This window comes from Nannobrachium achirus (genome assembly GCF_963921795.1).
Source record: "Nannobrachium achirus genome assembly, chromosome: 7".
NCBI classification, from domain to species: domain Eukaryota; kingdom Metazoa; phylum Chordata; class Actinopteri; order Myctophiformes; family Myctophidae; genus Nannobrachium; species Nannobrachium achirus.
In genome coordinates, this window is record NC_137816.1 from 68038792 (window position 1) to 68058780 (window position 19989).

Sequence of the window (19989 nt, forward strand, 5' to 3'; positions counted from 1 at the left end):
AGAGATCAGATCTTTAAGGAATTCTGGGAAAAAAATAAAAAGATACCAGTGCTTATCACGCCTCTCACACAGAGAGGACAAGCTGTGTTCCGGCATAGAGTGTAGCCTACAATGATTTTTACCATAACTGTCCCCAGTGACCCATCTTAGGGCAGAGTGGTACACTGTGTCAAGGCACTTTAAAATGGTGGAGCAGCTATGCTATAAATAATGTCTCCTTAAAGCAGAGAGAGAGGTGTTTTCAATGATTGTGTTTCTACTAGATGCAGGAAAGCATGATTTGATTCTATAGAGAAAAAAGATGTTTTTTCTCAGTTTGGAGACAAGGCTATCAATGTGAAATGTTAAGATAGATGGATATATCCAGACTTATGAAACTGAGTTTAGTAGCTATAGTTAGACATAGTCTGTACAGAAACAGTATGCTAAGCTGACACTGTGTGTGTGTGTGTGTGTGTGTGTGTGTGTGTGTGTGTGTGTGTGTGTGTGTGTGTGTGTGTGTGTGTGTGTGTGTGTGTGTGTCTATAGGACATTAATCCCTCCTGATACCCTGATCCCATTGGCTCACCGCTCTGTTCCCACGGTCATCGTTATGTCACTAGACTCACTACAGTGGTTCTCAACCTGTGGGTCGGGACATATCCCAGGGGTCAGTAACTCTGAGGTCCCGCATCCCCTGTTGAAGACCCCTGGCATAAAGCCCATTCAGTTTTATTCAAAAATGACTATATGGCTGAAACAAAATCAACAATAATGTTGATTTTGACAACAAATTTTGATTTAATTTCAAAGGACTATTATAGAGTAGTGAAGTGTGACGTAATTTACACATCCTACCTGGTTCGCGGTTTTCTTCCCCCATTCTGAATTCCCATAGACCTTTTTCATATGGCGTCATATAAGAACTGTGTTCCAATTATAAACAAATCATCTCAGTGGTTTGACTACAACCGATGGTGAGAAAACGCTAATGTTACTGTCGCCCAATTAGTTACATTTTCGTTTAGAAACAGGCTTTATAAAATATGAGTGACTGACTATCATAAACCATACAGAGCCACCTCGCCGACAATATCGCGAAGACCGTTTGTTTATTTTTGGACCAAAATGCTTATATGAGACGATTTAAGGTGACTCAATCTCATTCTACATAGAGAATTACTTCCGTGGAACCGGGGGATGAGCGAGTCACGTCATGACTTCACTGTTCTATATGGCTGAAATGAAATCAAAATGTGTTGTCAAAATCAACAGGTGCACAGTTCCTACAACTTTACTTTAGTGAGTGAAATCTCCAGGGGTCGTCGCCATGCTGGCTTGTGGTGGACATTTTTGTAAAAATATTTTTTTTTGCCACAGACATACAAAATGAGTGGACATTAAAGGACCAGGTCACCTCTGGGACAACCAGATCTTATTTTATTGTTGTGTGGGACACGATCAACACAATCCTGAGTTATTTTTTGTGTTCAATCTGTGTTTTTAGATATTTTAGTATTTCAGCCGATTTCAGCATGTTACAACTGGTCATATGATGCAAAATGCATCATATGACCAGTTGTAGCATGCTGAAATACTAACATATATAAAAACACAGATTGAACACAAAATAATTCAGGATTGTGTTGATCGTGTCCCACACAACAATAAAATAAGATCTGGTTGTCCCAGAGGTGACCTGGTCCTTTAATATTACCAGAAATACAAACAGATAGCCCTGAACGACCATGACAGGTCTGTAACTCTGAGAGTGTTCAAATGCAAGTTTTTGTACACTTTTGGAGTTAAGGGGGTCCTCGCAAACTAATGAAGGCTCTGTTCCATTTCGGTGTTTCTGAAACCTTTTATTTCAAAGACCCCTGTAACTCTGAGAGTGTACAAATGGAAACAAATGGATCCGGTATAAGCATCCATTTGGTTCCATGTGTGCACTCTCAGAGTTACACACCTTTTAAGGGGTCCTTGAGGGTCCCTGGACCACACTTTGAGACCCACTGGTGTAGCAGAGTGTTTCCAGTGGGCCAGCATGACACAATATCAGCACTCTGACTAAGTAAGTATTGTGTCAGTTGACTCTCAAATCTGAATTAGAATGCAGGGTTGGAAAAGGGGCCTTTCTGTGTGGAGTTTGCATGTTCTCCCCGTGTCTCCTATGGCTGTGGTTCTCAACCTGTGTGTCGGGACCCCCAGGGAGGTCCCCAAATTATTTTTGAGGGTCCCCAGATGATTAACTTAATGTGAAACATTGTTTTCACACTCAACAGTAAACAAACCAACATACAGTTTAAGTGTATAGAGGGTAATTTCTGCACATTTCTAAAGTGACAATTTAAGGACTTTTTAATACCTGTGAAATGCCAAATTGCCAAATAGTATAGGCATAAATTGTGAAAATAGCAGATCTACATGCTCACAACGCCTCGCAACACGAGGCGTTGTGAGCATGTAGTTCGGCTATTTTCACCATAGAATCATGTTATACAAAATGTATATGATTATTTTGTGGGTCGTGGCCTGAAAAGGTTGAGAACCACTGTGCTATAGGGTAGGTACCCTCACAAAAAAAAACAAGCAGTAATCCGGGTGTCTCTACTGCCTCCCCCTGGCCAGCCGGGGGGCCTGATGGAGGGGAAAGGAACTGGTTGGAATAACGTGTTCCACGCTCTACGTCCAACTCCCCTCTGTCAGGTGAGAAGAAGCTACTTGGACTCCTCATGCATAGAAGGAAGCATGAGGTCAGTCTGTTGCTCTCCCCAGGTTGGCAGAGGGAGTGTAGCGCCCAGCATTACATTAGACCAGTGGTTCTCAACCTGTGGATCGGGACCCCCAAAGGGGTCCCCAAATTATGTTGTGGGGTCCCCAGCTATTTAGTTTAATGTTAACATTGTTTCCTCACTCAACAGTAAACAGTCCACCACACAGTATAAGTGTATACAGGGTAACTGCACATTTCACAATTTAAGGACTTTTAATACCTTTTTAGTATAGGCCTACCTCTGGTCAAACATTTACCAAATTGTCAAATATTAGTGGTATAAATTGTGAAAATAGCAGATCTACATGCTCACAACGCCTCGCAAGCATGCAGATCGGCTATTTTCACAATGGAATAGATCTAGTCAAACTAAATGCAATGCCAACTCCTACAATTCCAAGTGCTTATGTGCAGAGTAGGGGGTCCCCAGTTCAATCATGATTGTTTTGGGGGTCGCAGCCTGAAAAGGTTGAGAACCACTGCATTAGACAATTGACTCTGGGTGAAAAATGGGTTACAAATAATTAATCGTGGGATAAAACTTATAGGATAAGAAAAAAATAATGTCACGTGTTGACCAAAACAGTGTAAAATAATTGTCATTTTCTCTCTTTCATAAGCGTTGGTGGCATCTCTATTTTTGTCACCTGTATCTGCTCTGGTGACAGCTCTGACTGACTGACTGACTGACTGACTGACTGACTGACTGACTGACTGACTGACTGATCCAGTGATTATGCTAATAGGATTAGTGACCCTTTTCCCCCTAAACAGCAGTACCCGCTCCGTCCACTAGGGCGGATCAGTGGGATCAGGTGGTGTGATGCTAATCTGTTCAGTTGAGTTTGATGGGACAGTGTGAGTGGATGCTTAGGTAGCCCTGCACACATGTAGCCAGAACACAACTTTTTATCGCTCTAATACCAAATTCAAGGTAATACTCGTCTTGGATTGTTTTTTTTATTCTAGTTTAGTTTGAGTTATTTTTGACAATTAGTTTGTTTTAATTTGTTTTTTTAGAGCGAGGGTTCGCTAGTTTTTATTTGTTTGTATTTTTGTGACGACGCTTAATTTTTATTTGTCTGGAGCAGGATTCAAAAAGGTAATTTCAGTTATATTATTGGTTTGTTTTGTAAACAAAAAATACCGTTTCAGTTATGGTTTAATTTTTTTTTTATTCTAGTTCTTATTTAGTTCAGTTAACGAAAATTCTTTTTTTAAATACATTTTTCGTAATTTCCTTTGTTTTCGTTAACTGTAATAACCTTGGCACGCATGTAGCCAAAAACACCAATTTTATATCTATATAAGAAAAAGAAGGTGCGCATCAGCAATGGTTTTCTCAGTGGAGTGCTAGACCTAAAGTCAAATATACATAAAAAATAGGAATTAAATTCCAAAAAGGTAGCACATCCCCAATGTTTAAATCAGGAGGACAAAGTACTCACATTTCCACTTATTTATTGGCACACACCAAAAAGGAACGCTTACGCGTTTCGGCTAAGAGCCTTCGTCAGAGCATGACGAAGGCTCTGACGAAGGCTCTTAGCCGAAACGCGTAAGCGTTCCTTTTTGGTGTGTGCCAATAAATAAGTGGAAATGTGACCAATTTTATATCGTCGTCGGGTCCAAAATCGTCCTTTTTTTGGAAGTAGGCTTGGTGAAACTAGCCGATCTACAAGCACACAACGCCTCGCATCGCGAGGCGTTGTGTGCTTGTAGATCTGCTATTTTCACTACTTTCGTGGGACACTTTTGTGGGACAAAGCAGGGCTGTAACTCCATTAATTTACCAAAAAACAGACACGTTTGAAACTTGGAGACATAAGATTACTGCCAACAGTGACGATACTGTTTTCTAACCAGACCTCAGCCACCATGGGTCAGGAGCAGAGCCATGATGGGAGCAGTGATATGTATATATATATATTATATTTCTAAGCAGACCTCAGCCACCATGGGCCAGGAGCAGAGCCGTGATGAGAGCAGTGATATGTATATATATATATTATATTTCTAACCAGACCTCAGCCACCATGGGTCATACTGTATACTGTATATATATATTATATTTCTAAGCAGACCTCAGCCACCTTGGGTCAGGAGCAGAGCCGTGATGAGAGCAGTGATATGTATATATATTATATTTCTAACCAGACCTCAGCCACCATGGGTCAGGAGCAGAGCCATGATGAGAGCAGTGATATGTATATATATTATATTTCTAACCAGACCTCAGCCACCATGGGTCAGGAGCAGAGCCATGATGAGAGCAGTGATATGTATATATATTATATTTCTAACCAGACCTCAGCCACCATGGGCCAGGAGCAGAGCCATGATGAGAGCAGTGATATGTATATATATTATATTTCTAACCAGACCTCAGCCACCATGGGTCAGGAGCAGAGCCATGATGAGAGCAGTGATATATATATATATTATATTTCTAACCAGACCTCAGCCACCATGGGTCAGGAGCAGAGCCATGATGAGAGCAGTGATATGTATATATATTATATTTCTAACCAGACCTCAGCCACCATGGGTCAGGAGCAGAGCTGTGATAGGAGCAGCGATGAGGCGGTGGACCTGGCCCAGATCCAGGACCTGTGCATCACCTTCATGAAGCGATGTCCCAGTGGACGCCTGCACCTGCACGAGTTCAAGAGGATCTTCGGCGTGGCCAGTTCCTGTGAGGAGGAGTCCCTCTACCTGGAGACCATCTTCCACTCCTTCGACACCAACCAGGTGGGGGCGCTCTCAGTGGTCTATACCTTTAATGATGTTCTTAAATTACCGGAGTAGTTCACCCCCAAAATTTAGTTTTTTCTATTGAATACTCATGCCATGGAGAATTGAGTTCTATAATATTTTTTTGTATTTGTCGCATTCCTAAGACAATAATTGTATTAGGCTACATACAGTAAATGTACCTCCATTGATTACGGATGTTAAACCAAGTGTTAAATAGCTCCATATTGTGACAGTAATCATTGCTAGAGCAGTGGTTCCCAACATTTTTAGCTTGTGAGCCAAGAGAAAAAAACTAGTGAAAACAGCAGATCACAATGCGATGCCGCATTGTGTGCTTGTAGATCGGCTATTTTCAATACTTATTAAACATTGGTGTTATGGCATTTCTTATTGTTGTCTTTGATTTCTTCATGAAATTACTGGAAAAAAATCTTTGGATTGCGTTTATAATTTATGGAAAAAACTAAAAAAACAAAAACAAAGTGATGTTCAAATACAATCCATTTTCGGTTATACTGTATGGTCTATTGCTCGCTTCAAATGTTTTCAAAAACATTCTTGAGAACAACGTTTAGTTGTAAATGACGCTGTGTGTTTGTTTACATGGCTGACATGTTGGATACATGCAGTGGTTCTCAAACTTTTTCATGTCAATTGCCAATTTAACTCTGAGAGTGAAATGGAACCAAATGGACCTTAACGGTCCATTTGGTTCTATTTGTACAGTCTCTGAGTACAGACCCATATGGGGTCAATTTGGTTCCTGACTATCGATTAGCTGGGGACCCCCTGGAACTCCCTCAAGGACCCCTGGGGGTCCCCGGACCCCACTTTGAGAACCACTGGTGATACAGCATCAAATCCAAGCATCACAACAGCAGGTGCTCTGAGTGTCTGATTAGACAGAGGTCTGTTATTGAGCTCAGCTGTTTTTATCCAGAAATAAAACATAGTGGAATTCAGCGATTGACCAATCAGATTCTTTCTTTGAGGTATTTTTCAGGTGTTAACAATTTTGCTGCCATTTTAAACATAGCTGTACTAAGCAGCTGCCAAATTGTCCTTACCTTTTAACGTGGGCACGCGCACGCATCGTGCACAATCTGTGCGCGACTCATCTAGTAGACGTGTAGACTCGGTGACAGCTTTCGAATAAAAAAAACCCCATTGAAATACACATATCCGTTTTCACGCTGTATCCCTGCTTATCCGCCAGTGTTTACATGAAAAAAACATTGGAAAAAGCCAGCTGTGCGCTATGGTAACACGTGGACACGTTCGCGCACATAGCAGACGATATGTCCGCAGATCATTATGCCAGGCGGGTAGAGGAATCAAACAGCTACAAAATAAAATAAAAAACGTGTGAAAAAATACCATTCTATGGCCATGCAGTCAGCTCACTTGTTTACAATGAAAAGCTATGCGAACGGAGCTGCGATTGGACGTCAGACCGGATATGGAAACCTAGATCCGGTCCAAACGGGAAATACGACCGGATACAGTTAGGGGCGGGCCTAAAGTCTCCGAAGCGGCTATATACAGCGATCATACTTTTAATCGTTTCATAATGATTAAAGCTAATTAAATCTTCGGGCTCCTCGGGCATCGCAGAGTGGTACAGCGGGAAATCTCCGGTTTCGACGGGGATCGCAGAGTATGAGTTACTATGTTAGCGTTCCATCTGGTTGCAGGACAACACTCTGGACTTCATGGAGTACACGGCTGCCCTCCATCTGGTCCTGTTAATGTGTTAGTGTTCCATCTGGTCCTGAGAGGTTAATATGTTAGCGTTCCATCTCATTGCAGGACAACACCCTGGACTTCATGGAGTACACGGCTGCCCTCCATCTGGTCCTACGAGGGAACCTGGAGGACCGCCTGAAGTGGTCCTTCAAGATCTACGACAAGGACGGGAACGGGAAGCTGGACCGCCAGGAGGTCTACCAGGTGGTGCGGGTGAGAAGAGCCTTCTCCACACACACACAACATAATGTTATTGTAGAGCCTTCTCCACACACAACATAATGTTATTGTAGAGCCTTCTCCACACACAACATAATGTTATTGTAAGAAGAACACTCACTGAACACACAATTTACAATTTAGGCAGACGCTCTTAATCCAGAGAAATTTACAATAAGCAAGGTAATGCATCAATACATCAACATCAATACATCTAATGCATAGGAAAAAAATCTAAGGAGAAGAACGGAGGTAGACCAAGCACCTATTCAGTAAAAACGTTATATTACACCTAAAGGCTATATAGCTTTCATGTATGGCAGGGCCGGCTGCAGGATGAAATGACTAAGGGGGCTGTTGAAAATTGTGAGGGGGCACATATTTTTTTATAAAGGCTAGTAATAATGAAAAAAGAAAAAAAATTATCTATAATACCTACAACAGATGCCAGTTTTTGGGAGCTGAAATAACAACCGCTGCCACTGCGCTGTGGTTTAGGTGATTTTAAATTGCTGTAACAGCTGCGGATAATAATAATAATAATCAGATAATTATTAAGGGGCAACTGTGTTTCAATACTGTTATTGTAATCTCTATGATAATAATAATATTCAGACAATATTTGTGTTGTTTTTGATATTTTCTTGACTTTACATAGAATATAAACTGAGGGGGCACAACTTGCAACTGAGGGTGCAATGCCCCAGCAGGCTGATGTATGGTCATTGAGGGTGCAATGCCCCAGCAGGCTGATGTATGGTCATTGAGGGTGCAATGCCCCAGCAGGCTGATGTATGGTCATTGAGGGTGCAATGCCCCAGCAGGCTGATGTATGGTCATTGAGGGTGCAACGTCCCAGCAGGCTGATGTATGGTCATTGAGGGTGCAACGTCCCAGCAGGCTGATGTATGGTCATTGAGGGTAGGTGAGTGCTATGGTAAGTGCTATGGGTCGAGGTGGAGTCTGAAGAGGTGAGTCTTCAGACCACGGTGGAAGCTAGGGAGTGAGTCTGTAGTTCTAATGGAAGCTAGGGAGTGAGTCTGTAGTTCTAATGGAAGCTAGGGAGTGAGTCTGTAGTTCTAATGGAAGCTAGGGAGTGAGTCTGTAGTTCTAATGGAAGCTAGGGAGTGACAAGTGAGTCTGTAGTTCTAATGGAAGCTAGGGAGTGAGTCTGTAGTTCTAATGGAAGCTAGGGAGTGAGTCTGTAGTTCTAATGGAAGCTAGGGAGTGAGTCTGTAGTTCTAATGGAAGCTAGGGAGTGAGTCTGTAGTTCTAATGGAAGCTAGGGAGTGAGTCTGTAGTGCTAATGGAAGCTAGGGAGTGACGAGTGAGTCTGTAGTTCTAAGTGCGACAGGGAGTTTATTCCACAGTTTGGGGGCCAGTAGGGGGAAGAGTCTAGGACGAGTGGATTTTTGTCCTGTGGTTTTTAGCGAGGGTTCTGTCAGCATCCCTGTGTTGGCTGATCTGAGTGACGGGTGGGGTTGTTATTGTACCAGGTTGTATGTGTAAGAACAGCCTGCTTCACAGACAACATAATGTTATTGAATGTGTATTTCTGGATTACAAATTGGATCTCTATAATTAATCTTCCATTCCATAATTGAAATATAAAAAGTAGCCTACTGTAATCTAGGGCTGCCCACTCAAAGTTGAAAATATTGACTCATCCGTCAGTTTGATATACAGTAGGCCTATAGACATATTAGGCCTGGGGACAATTCTGATATCTTCACAAATTGGTACCACCCAAGGTGACCGTACATTTTTTACATTTTTGACTTCCTACATGTCTCTAGTTTACATTTTGGTATGATAACCCTTTCTGAGACCCAGCTTAATTGATGTTATCACCCGCTAGAGTCGGTCTCCCATCGACTTTCTATACAGGAGGAAAATACCCTGAAAACTTTTTTTTTCTGGGTATTTAAGTAGGATGTGAGGGGTCTAACTAGGGGTTTGTCATGATGCTGAATCCATTGCAAGCATTTGTTTTGCACGAAAAACATTCCGTGGGCTAGAAATGGCCTCAGAAAACAGTACACGTATGGGTGAGTATTCATGTTAGTTGGAGGCCTTAGGGTTTTTTTTCTCGTGCTAATCAGTCTAAAAGTGCAAAATTTTGCACAGATATAGCTCAGGGCATGCTCTAATGATTTAGCTAGGGCGCCCGAGTCGGCGACCTTCGGGGTCACCACAGCACCCACAAAACTCTGAAAAGTGATGACTCATCACTTTTCATCACTAAAGTCGATGGGAGCCCAACTTGATTTGGCCGCTGTGGCGACCCCGAATGTCGCAGACTCGGGCGCCCTAGCTAAATCATTGGAGCATGCCATGAGCTACATCTGTGCAAAGTTTTGCACTTTTAGACTGATTAGCACGAGAAAAAAAACCCTAAGGCCTCCGACTAACATGAATACTCACCCATACGTGTATTGTTTTCTGAGGCCATTTCTAGCCCACTGAATGTTTTTTGTGCAAAACAAATGCCTGCAATGGATTCAGCATCATGACAAACCCCTAGTTAGACCCCTCACATCCCACTTAAATACCCAGAAAAAAAAACTTTTCTGGGTATTTTCCTCCTGTATAGAAAGTCGATGGGAGACCGACTCTAGCGGCTGATAACATCAATTAAGCTGGGTCTCAGAAAGGGTTATCATACCAAAATGTAAACTAGAGACATGTAGGAAGTTAAAAATGTAAAAAATGTACGGTCACCTTGGGTGGTACCAATTTGTGAAGATATCAGAATTGGCCCCAGGCCTATATTGAGTAATTCTTTTGACTTCTTTCCCCAATGTTAAATTCATGTTATCTTGAATATTTAACACCACTCTATTAGACCAGTGGTTCCCAACCTTTTCAGACCGTGTGTGCATGACCCCCCAAAATAATCTTATTTGAACTGGGGACCCCCAACCCTTACAAGCACTGTAGGAGTTGAAGCATTCCCTTTTTCCGTTTTTACACAGGTCCACAAACAAATAGCATGAAAATAGCAGAACCACAAGCTCACAACTCTTGTAGATCGGCCATTTTACAAGTTTGCCTCGTTCTTAAATTATTTGACAAGTTGGCCAGTCTTTCACCAGTCTTTATAGTATAGTTTCTTGATTACTTTCGACACAGCAATGATCTTTTTTCTTTTCTCTTTTGAGTTATGAAAAAGGTCTTAAAATCCTTAAATTGTCAATTTACTGTTATCTAAAAAATTAAATCATCTGGGGACCCCCCTGGGGGTACCGACCCACAGGTTGAGAACCACTGTATCAGACCAACAGTCTATAGCCATCATCAACGTTAGAGTTCTGACAGTTCACAACCTCTGCAGGATTTGACACAGCAAACACTGTTTTGATAAAATCAGTTCTCGGCCGGTCGACAAATGGACCAGGACTATTAGTCTAATACATACATGGGCAACTGGTGGCCCAGGGGGCCACATGCGGCCCCCAGCTTCACTTAATGCGGCCCACAGGTTAGTACCGGAATACTGATATATTATTATTATATTATTTCAGCAGTTACAGTTCAAATGAATGAATTTTCACCCGCACACTGCCACTTGCAGGTACCAAGTATCAATTTATTAAAAGCGAAGTTTCGGTCGTTAGACCTTCCTCAAGGAGAGGAACTACTGGGTGTGCGACTGTCTTCTCTTCACAAGCTGTTACAGTTCCAAACATGACCTGCTTTAATTCCGTCAGTCTATATTAGTAGCTTAATGACTAGTATAGTAGTATTAAAATGTATTTTTTTATGTCCAATGTATTTGTATTTAGGTTCATGAAGTTAACATGAGTACCGTATATAACTAAATGCGTTTGAAATTGAATCAACATGTTACATTTCATGATACCAATTAAAAAATAACAACAAATTATTCAGGACTCCAATTCAAAAGAGGCAAAAATAGCTGATCTACAAGCTCAAAACGCATCACAGCACGATGCGTTTTGAGCTTGTAGATCGGCTATTTTTGCTTATGCAATATGCAATGTGGCCCTCTGGAGTGAAGGTGGAAATATAGTGGCCGTCGCCATCATCAAAGTTGCCCACCCCTGGTCTAATGCTGTCTCCACTGGAGAACGGTCAGTGGAACATAAAAGCAGGTGTATTTTTAGGGCGGTTACGTTAGTGTGCAGTGAAAGTAGGCTCTACTAGAATAGTTTAAAGCAGGCTGTCTTAGTGCCGGAGGTGAAGGATTAAGGCTGCAGCTCAGTGCGTGGGCCAGTGTTATTGGATGAACTGAGAACATCCTCAGTCACTTACTTACTCTAACACTAATTCATAAAAATAGAGCAGAACAAATCAAACTATGAAGAGAAACATGTCAAAGGGAAGCAAAACTATCTAATATTACATTACAGTATGTGTAACAGAGGTGATCCGAACCTCCCCACCCGGCTTCGAACACCGGTCTCCCACGCGAAAGTCCAATATCTTAACCATCGCTCCAAAGGGATATCTTTATGGAACGAGGGCAGATCCTAGACTTTTGAGGTTTCAGGCTGGGGCTGCGACTCTCTCCGCCACATATGTACGTTTAGGGGTGGGCGATATGAAAAAATACAATATCACAATATTTTCCCAAGCTGTATCACGATACACGATTTTATCACGATTCTTTTTCACGTTGGTTTTTATGGTTATTTTTCAAGTTACTTGACAAAAACTAGACTCTCTGGGTTCCTTTTGGGAGGTCTAAATTTAACTTTACAAGTATGTAACTCTGACAGTATACAGATGAAACCAAATGGACCCTTGCGCGTCCATTTGGTTTCATTTGTATACTGTCAGAGTTAAGTGGAGACCTTGACATTATAAAGTTTGAGAACTGATGATTTTGACCAAAATGCAGGTTTAATGTAATTCTGCAATGAATCTCTTTATTAACAATTGAACAGGATTCTTTACAAGGCTCCCTCAATTGTATCACGATATATACGATACCTCTTAAAAGGCATATTGTGGAGACATTAACGATAATTATCACCATATCGCCCACCCCTATGTACAATAGTAGTTAGACATAAGATGCATAAGGTCACATAGGGGGTTTGTGATGGAAAAGAATGAATGTTCCCCAAGGATGAAGGATTGACAAAGTTTTATTTTAAAAGTCAAAGAGTTGAGCAGAGTAACAGCATTACAGATCATGAGGAGCAGGCCTCCTGGCCTTGGTAGAGTCAAAAATGTCAGTTCCGTGACCGTGGAAGCAAAGGTCCGTTTCTCAATGGATTTGTCATCTAGGAGGGTTAAACAAATTTGGCCGGGGTGTCTTTTTTTAAATGGCCGGGAAAATGTTTGACAGCTAGGGTAATTTTCACTTACTATACACTAGCCTATACTTACTATAAAGGAAAAAATGACTCCCAAAAAAACTGCTTTAAGTGGGATGTGAGGGGTCAAACTAGGGTTTTTTTATTGTGCTGAATCCATTGCAAGCATTTGTTTTGCATGAAAAACATTCCTTGGGCTAAAAACGGACCCCAAAAGACTGTGAAAATTGATAACTCATCACTAAACCATAGTTTTGTTGGCCGTTTTCTAGCCCAAGGAATGTTTTTCATGCAAAACAAATGCTTGCAATGGATTCAGAATAATTCAAAACTCCTAGTTTGACCCCTCACATCCCACTTAAAGCAGATTCTTTGGGAGTCTTTTTTTTTAATATAGTATAGCGTATAGTAAGTGAATGAGACTGAAAATTACCCTAGCTGTCAAACATTTTCCCAGCCATTTAAAAAATACACCCCGGCCAAATGTGTTTAATAATAACCCTCCTAGATGACAAATCCATTGAGAAACGGACCTTTGCTCTCATGGTCACGGAACTGACATTTTTTACCTAACTCTCCTGGCAGCCCCGTCGAAACACAAACCTCTCAGTCTCTACTAAAGATAAGGGCAACATATAAGTACACAGAAGTACAGATCAATGCATAGAGTAAGCATGGCGGGAGACAGCTCAGCTGTTAGGATTGACAGCTGTAGTTTAGTTGTAATTAGCACAGTGACACAAAGCTGGCTGACTTCCATTCAAATACCGTAAATAACCAATTAGTGGCCCGGGCGTTTATTTTGCAAAATGGTTATTTTTTTTTACTCAAACTATATAATAGTAATAATAATCGAAAATTAATAATAATATTAATTATTATTTTAATTGGTATGAACACCCAGGCAGCGACAGTAGGTAATGAGTGATTCTGGACCATAAATGACCATAAGTTAAATTGCAAAATAATGGCCCAGGCATTTAAACGAACCTGGCATTTATTTGAGACGGCCAAAATGGGGTCAGAACCCGGGCGTTTAAAAGAGACCAGGCGGCAGTTTGCCACCGGGCTATTAATTGGTTATTTACGGTAGTTTTGAATGGAAGGCCAATATTTGGCGATCTATACATGTCTGCCACTACAGCACCTCAGTAGGCCCACATAGCAGCAGTTATGAGCTACAGTACTATGTACTGCAAGGGTCTTCAATTGGGGGTCCGGGACCCCTAAGGGGTCCTCAGAGTTACTACAGGGGGTCCTCCAAATCTTTGTGTGTTAGAAACTTTTTTTCTACTTTTTTATATTAACCACTTGAACCCTAGTGTCCTTATTCTGAGAACTTTAGCAGAAACTAGCAGATCTGCAAGCTCAAGCGAGGTGTTGTGAGCTTGTAGATCAGCTATTTTCGGCAAAGATGTTTGGTGTAGAGGGGAAACAAGAGCACACTAAGTACTAAGTGAAAGGTGTAGTTTATTATGTATTGCCGGTTCAAGTGGTTAAATATCTGAAAACACAAATTGACATGAATCCAAAACACACTGGAGGTTGTCCCTGCTTCATCTCTCTCTCAACTAAGGGGTCCTTGGCCTGAAAACGTTGAAGACCCCTGATGTACTGTATATGAGGTCAGACATTTAGGTGCTAAAGGGCATCAGTGCGTTGTCAGGTTCATTGAACCTGGGGCTCCCACTCGCCAGACCAACGCACAAACCGACATGCCCGATTGGCACAATGTTAACTAGGGCGTTACTTTCACAGGTGAAATCCACGAGGAAGGAATGATTGCCAGTGACACCACCATTAAAACCACGGGAAATCTATGAAAATCTATGATGCAAAAAAAAAGAAAGAAAAGAAAAGTATAATAATGCAGAACTCTGATCTATTATCTTCACATACAGTACACTGACTTTAGCTTTAAAGCTAAATTAATACCCCCATAAAATAAAGATAATCGACTATGCTCTTAAAAATAAAGATGTAATCGATACAGTAATCAATGAACTTCTGTCACCCAACAGATCATTTATAAGATCAAGTTGCGGCGCACCGACATGAGACCCAAAGACATCTGCGACAGGATCTTTGAGCTGGTGGACGAGAACCAGGATGGTGAGTATACTGTAGCAATAAGCCACAAGAGGCATGTGGTTACCTGGTATTTTATAACGGCTGAGAGGCGTGGTGAGACACGAGGCTCAGCCGAGTGTCTTCAACCTTCTCAGCCGTTATAAAATTCAGGTAACCACATGCCCACATGAAAAATCATAGACTTGTACCAATTAAAACTGTGAAAAAGTAAGGCTTAAAAGTATTCTTTAATGGTATGAAATAATGTCAAGTTCATATGATTTGAACATGCACATATATACGTACCTCATTATCACACCTAACCTAAATGTACCCATACCAATTTATTGTTTGTGAACCAAATGGACCCTTACAGGTCTGTGACTCTGAGAGTACAAATGGAACCAAATGAAAATGTTTGAGAACCACTGATCCATTCTGATCTAGAGTATACCGCCTTACCAAACCAAAGTGCAATAACCATGCATGCAAGAATCAAACTGATACAAAAAGAACTCCCTCCCAGTGAGAGTGAGCGGTGCCTTAGCCCAGGTTTTCCCAAAGTGGGAGCCGTGACACCCTAAGGTGCCGTGATGCCAGTCCAGGGGTGATGCAGAATAATCTGATAACATTTGGAATTCATCAACATCACTTCACTATGCTTAGTAAAACAGATTTGCACTGTACTTGATGAGTTCTTCTTCCATCTACGGCCAACTCTCTTCACCACGAAATAGCAGATCTACAATTTTTGCTGCTATTTTTGGCGAAACTTCTCCCCAGAATATGGATGCTGGGGTTCAAGTGGTTAAACGCCAAGTATAAAAGTTATTTTCAGTCAGTTCTGATGGAAATGGATATTTCTCTGAATATTATATAATATTTTTAAAAATGACCAGTGTAATTCAGGGGTGCAGTGGATGAAAAGGTTATTTATAGGTGTGCCCTGAGTCAAAAATGTTTGAAAACCACTGCCTTAGCTTATAGTATAGGCTACACTCATCGGGCTTATACTATACCATAGTATATACAGTATATCACTTCAAACACTTGAAGACTGCTCAACAGAGCCACTGGATGAAAATGAAGAAAAAACTGTTAACAGTTTAAAATGGCTTGTTGCAGGTCAGTGTATTTTTGTGTGCAAGACAAGCCTTCACCAAGAGGGGGCGGTGGTGGTCCATGCAGGTTATAAAACACTATAAGCAGGTCAACTACTTAAAGATTACAACCTCTAAATACTGCTCATCCTCCCACTGATCAGGCACTAATCTGTTTTATAATTACCTTAGTTTAAATTAAATTATACATATTAACATCTTAAAAACAGCAACAACATCACTTTTAAAGTTATTAAAGGCCTTCAGAGCCACTGTTCTAGTAGAGCAAAAATAACCATGTTTATTTAACCCTTTAAGGCAGATTCTATAGATGTCTTCTAAATCCTTATAAGGCATACATGGGCAACTGGTGGCCCGGGGCCGGGGGCCACATGCGGCCCCCACCCTCACTCAATGCGGCCCACAGGTTAATACCGGAATACTGATATTACTGATTTCAGCTGTTACAATTCCAAATATCATATGACCTGCTTTAATTCTGTCAGTCTATATTAGTAACTTAACGACTAGTATAGTAGTATTCAGATGTTTTCTTTTTTTTTTTATGTCCAATGTATTTGTATTTATATTCATAAAGTTAACATGAGTATATAACTAAATGCGTTTGAAATTAAATCAACATGTAAAATGTCAGGATTCCAATAAAAAAATAACAAAAAATAATTCAGGATTCCAATTCAAAAGAAGCAAAAATAGCCGATCTACAAGCTCAAAACGCGCTGCTATTTTTGCTTCTTTTGTATGAGATACTAGAATGACAAAGTAGGACGTAGCAATATGCATTGTGGCCCTCTGGAGTGAAGGTGGAGATATAGTGGCCCTCTGGAGTGAAGGTGGAGATATAGTGGCCCTCTGGAGTGAAGGTGGAGATATAGTGGCCCTCTGGAGTGAAGGTGGAAATATAGTGGCCCTCTGGAGTGAAGGTGGAAATATAGTGGCCCTCTGGAGTGAAGGTGGAGATATAGTGGCCCTCTGGAGTGAAGGTGGAAATATAGTGGCCCTCTGGAGTGAAGGTGGAGATATAGTGGCCCTCGCCATCATCAAAGTTGCCCACCCCTGCTCTAAGGTTTTTGAAAAACACATGTTTCTATGATCAGTAGTTCTCAAACGTTTTCATGTCAAGGACCCCAAAAGTATCTGTATTCGGCCGTAGACTCAAAATCAAAATCTAAAAAAAAAAAAAGAAAAAAAAAATGTTGTTCCTGTTTTTTTCAAAAATAGCAGTCAGCTGGCCACAGCTTTTATATTTCCAAATAAATATTATACTGTATATTTAGTACTCTGTGGAGAATTGGCCAACACCAATAACACATTTAAGGGATTATTACATTATATAAAAAGTTTAAATAAAGATATTTTAATAACCAGACAAAGGTTAACACACAACAGAAGTGGCTGTTGTCAAAGTGCAACACAATTATGTTCCAGTCAAATTACACTCAGTTTAGAAATGTAATGTTTTAGGACAGTGGTTCTCAAAGTGGGGTCCAGGGACCCTCGTGGACAACTCTAAGAGTGTACAAATGGAACCAAATGGAGACACTAGGGTCCTGTTGATGTCCACGGGAGACAGGAACATCAACAAGTGGCAGGAAGTGACCTCACAGTGTCAAGTGACTTCATGCCGCTTGTGGAGGTCACGTGACGTCTCTGCCTTGCAGTCCAAGGCACTACAGTCCCTTTGAGCCGCATTGTCGCTATGTGTACATGTTATCTTTTATCTTTTAGACAACCCAACTCTACCCCCTAAACCCTAAACAGAACCTCCATGGGGTAGAGCAAGAAAGAGGTGTGAGGTCACTTCCTGCCACTTGTTGATGTTCCTGTCTCCCGTGGACATCAACAGGACCCTAGTGTCTGCAGCCAGGTAGTCTTGACCAAATGGACCCTTATTTCGATCCCACGTGTAGGCCTACACTCTCAGTCTATGACAGGGACGTGCTGGCCATTAGGAAAAGCGGGACAACTCCCGAACGGCCGGTTCATATCCCGGACGGTCCAGGTCGGCCATTAGGAAAAAGATACAAATAAAATGTCGGCATTTGTTCCATTTTGGGGGCTGGGCTGCCATCAAAGTAAATCGTCACTGTCGGGCAGAAACCTCGTATCTCCAAGTTTCAAATGTGTACATTTTTTCGCAAAGCAAAGCCCTGCTTCGATCATCATACAAGGCTGTTGCACAAAAGTAGTGAAAACAGCAGATCTACAAGCACACAACGCCTCGCACCGCGCAACACTAGTTTAGATCATTTTTTAAATGATAAATACAAAAGAAACGGTTTTGGACATATAAGGTTTCCACCCGACAACGACAAAATATAACTCATGTACAGTAATTGGCCCACTGGCTTGTCACTTGTCATGATCTGAAATGGCAAATCTTTGAGCAGCAGTGCTATAGAGGAGAGAGATCTCTCTCTATAGCGCGCAATGAAGGCCTCTCCAACTCTTTTTCCTGGGCTGAATCATGGGCCCAGCACGTCCCTGGTCTATGAGGGTCCTTGAAATAAAACTAAACAATACAACAACGTTCAACAATCACTGTTTGCATTGTTTATGTCGCCCCCTACAGGCCAGATCACGCTGAATGAGTTCCTGGAGGGAGCCCAGAAGGATGAGTGGGTGATGGACATGTTGAAGCTGGACGTCAACGCAACGGGCTGGGTCATCCAGAACTGTGCCAAGGTCCCATGAGACCTTCATTCACTGCATGGGGCTTTGATCTAACGCTGACAACATACGCTGTTGTCTTTTGAAAGCGGCGCGACTTCAATTTAATTGGGTTTGTTTCAGATCCTGGCGTTTTTAATGCCAGAGCTTCTGGGAAACTCAAGAGGTTTCAGAGGGTTTGACTGAGCCTCAAGGACGCCCTCTTGTGGTGCGTTTCGGCACAATGTGGACCTTTTCAGAGGGTGTCTTGTCTTGGTCCATGCCATGGTGTGTTGGTTGGTTGGTTGTGAGGCGACGACAGCCATCTTTATCTGAAGACAGCTTGCACACCGACAGAATCCCTGTTCAAAGGGATGTGTTGTATATTTGCATAGCCTGTTATGTTGAATATGATTGTATATATGTTTTATACATAGCAGAAGTTAAGTTGATCACCATCAGTGGACAGTAGGGGTGTAACGATATAGTAGTAAATCTAAATATCGTTTTTAACTTAAAACATCGGAGTATATGGAATAGAAAACGGCTAAAATCGAATCGTATTGTTTTATTTTGTATCGTATCGAAATTGGCAGTGCAAAGAATCGATTGTATCGATACTACCTTCTTGTGCATTGTATTTAGCATTTTTAAGAAGAAAAAATGAAAAGGGGTTTAATTACTTTTCCATTCCATATAACTACACTGGTCTATGGATAAATGTATGTAATCTCTGGGTCCATGTCAAGGTGCAGGTTTATCAATATACAATGTCCATGTATTTGGCAGATAATCACTGTGTTTACTTTTTTATATCCATACTAATACATGTTTCCCTTAAAAACCTGCACTATCCAATTTCTTTGCTAAATAGTTACTATATCGATTTTAAATCATTGAATCGAATCGAATCGTATCGTATCGCCATGAATGAACCAGTATCGTCCATGTATCGTATCGTCAACCATGTATCGTGATATGTATCGAATCGCTTTTAACACATCGGATGCCCACGTTAATTCAGGGTTTACCCTCACAGGGGCCCATCGTCTCCATGGCAACACGTCATTTACGTACCTTTGCGTTGTGGAAAAAGTATCCGTAATACGTTGAGTAAATGTAATCCAAGTATGTCCAGTTTATTTTCACGATGATCTTTTTTTTCAGTCAGGACAGCTTTTTACCAATCTTGGGCCACAGCGTGTGTATCACGGGCGGTAGAAAGGGTCGCGTTTTGAACATGGTGATTGAAAAAGCTAGACCAGGAGAGGAATCCGCCATGTTACGTTACCTCCGCAGCGTCACTGGGAAAATAGTATCCATGATACGAGTAAATGTAATCCACGGATGTCCTGTTTATTTTTACGATAAAGTTTTCTTTCAGTCA

The 19989-nt window shown here is 41.4% G+C and overlaps 1 protein-coding gene across 1 annotated transcript; it reads left to right on the top strand.

The window, feature by feature from the left end:
* Nucleotides 1-5299: 5299 nt before the first annotated feature.
* Nucleotides 5300-18647, top strand: LOC308288941 (guanylyl cyclase-activating protein 2-like; the record flags this gene model as incomplete). The annotated part of the gene is made up of 4 exons (XM_080730415.1): nt 5300-5506; nt 7322-7471; nt 14784-14874; nt 18526-18647. 4 exons carry the CDS (start codon nt 5300-5302, stop codon nt 18645-18647), a joined length of 570 nt encoding a protein of 189 aa, XP_080586541.1.
* Between the last annotated feature and the right edge of the window lie 1342 nt (nt 18648-19989).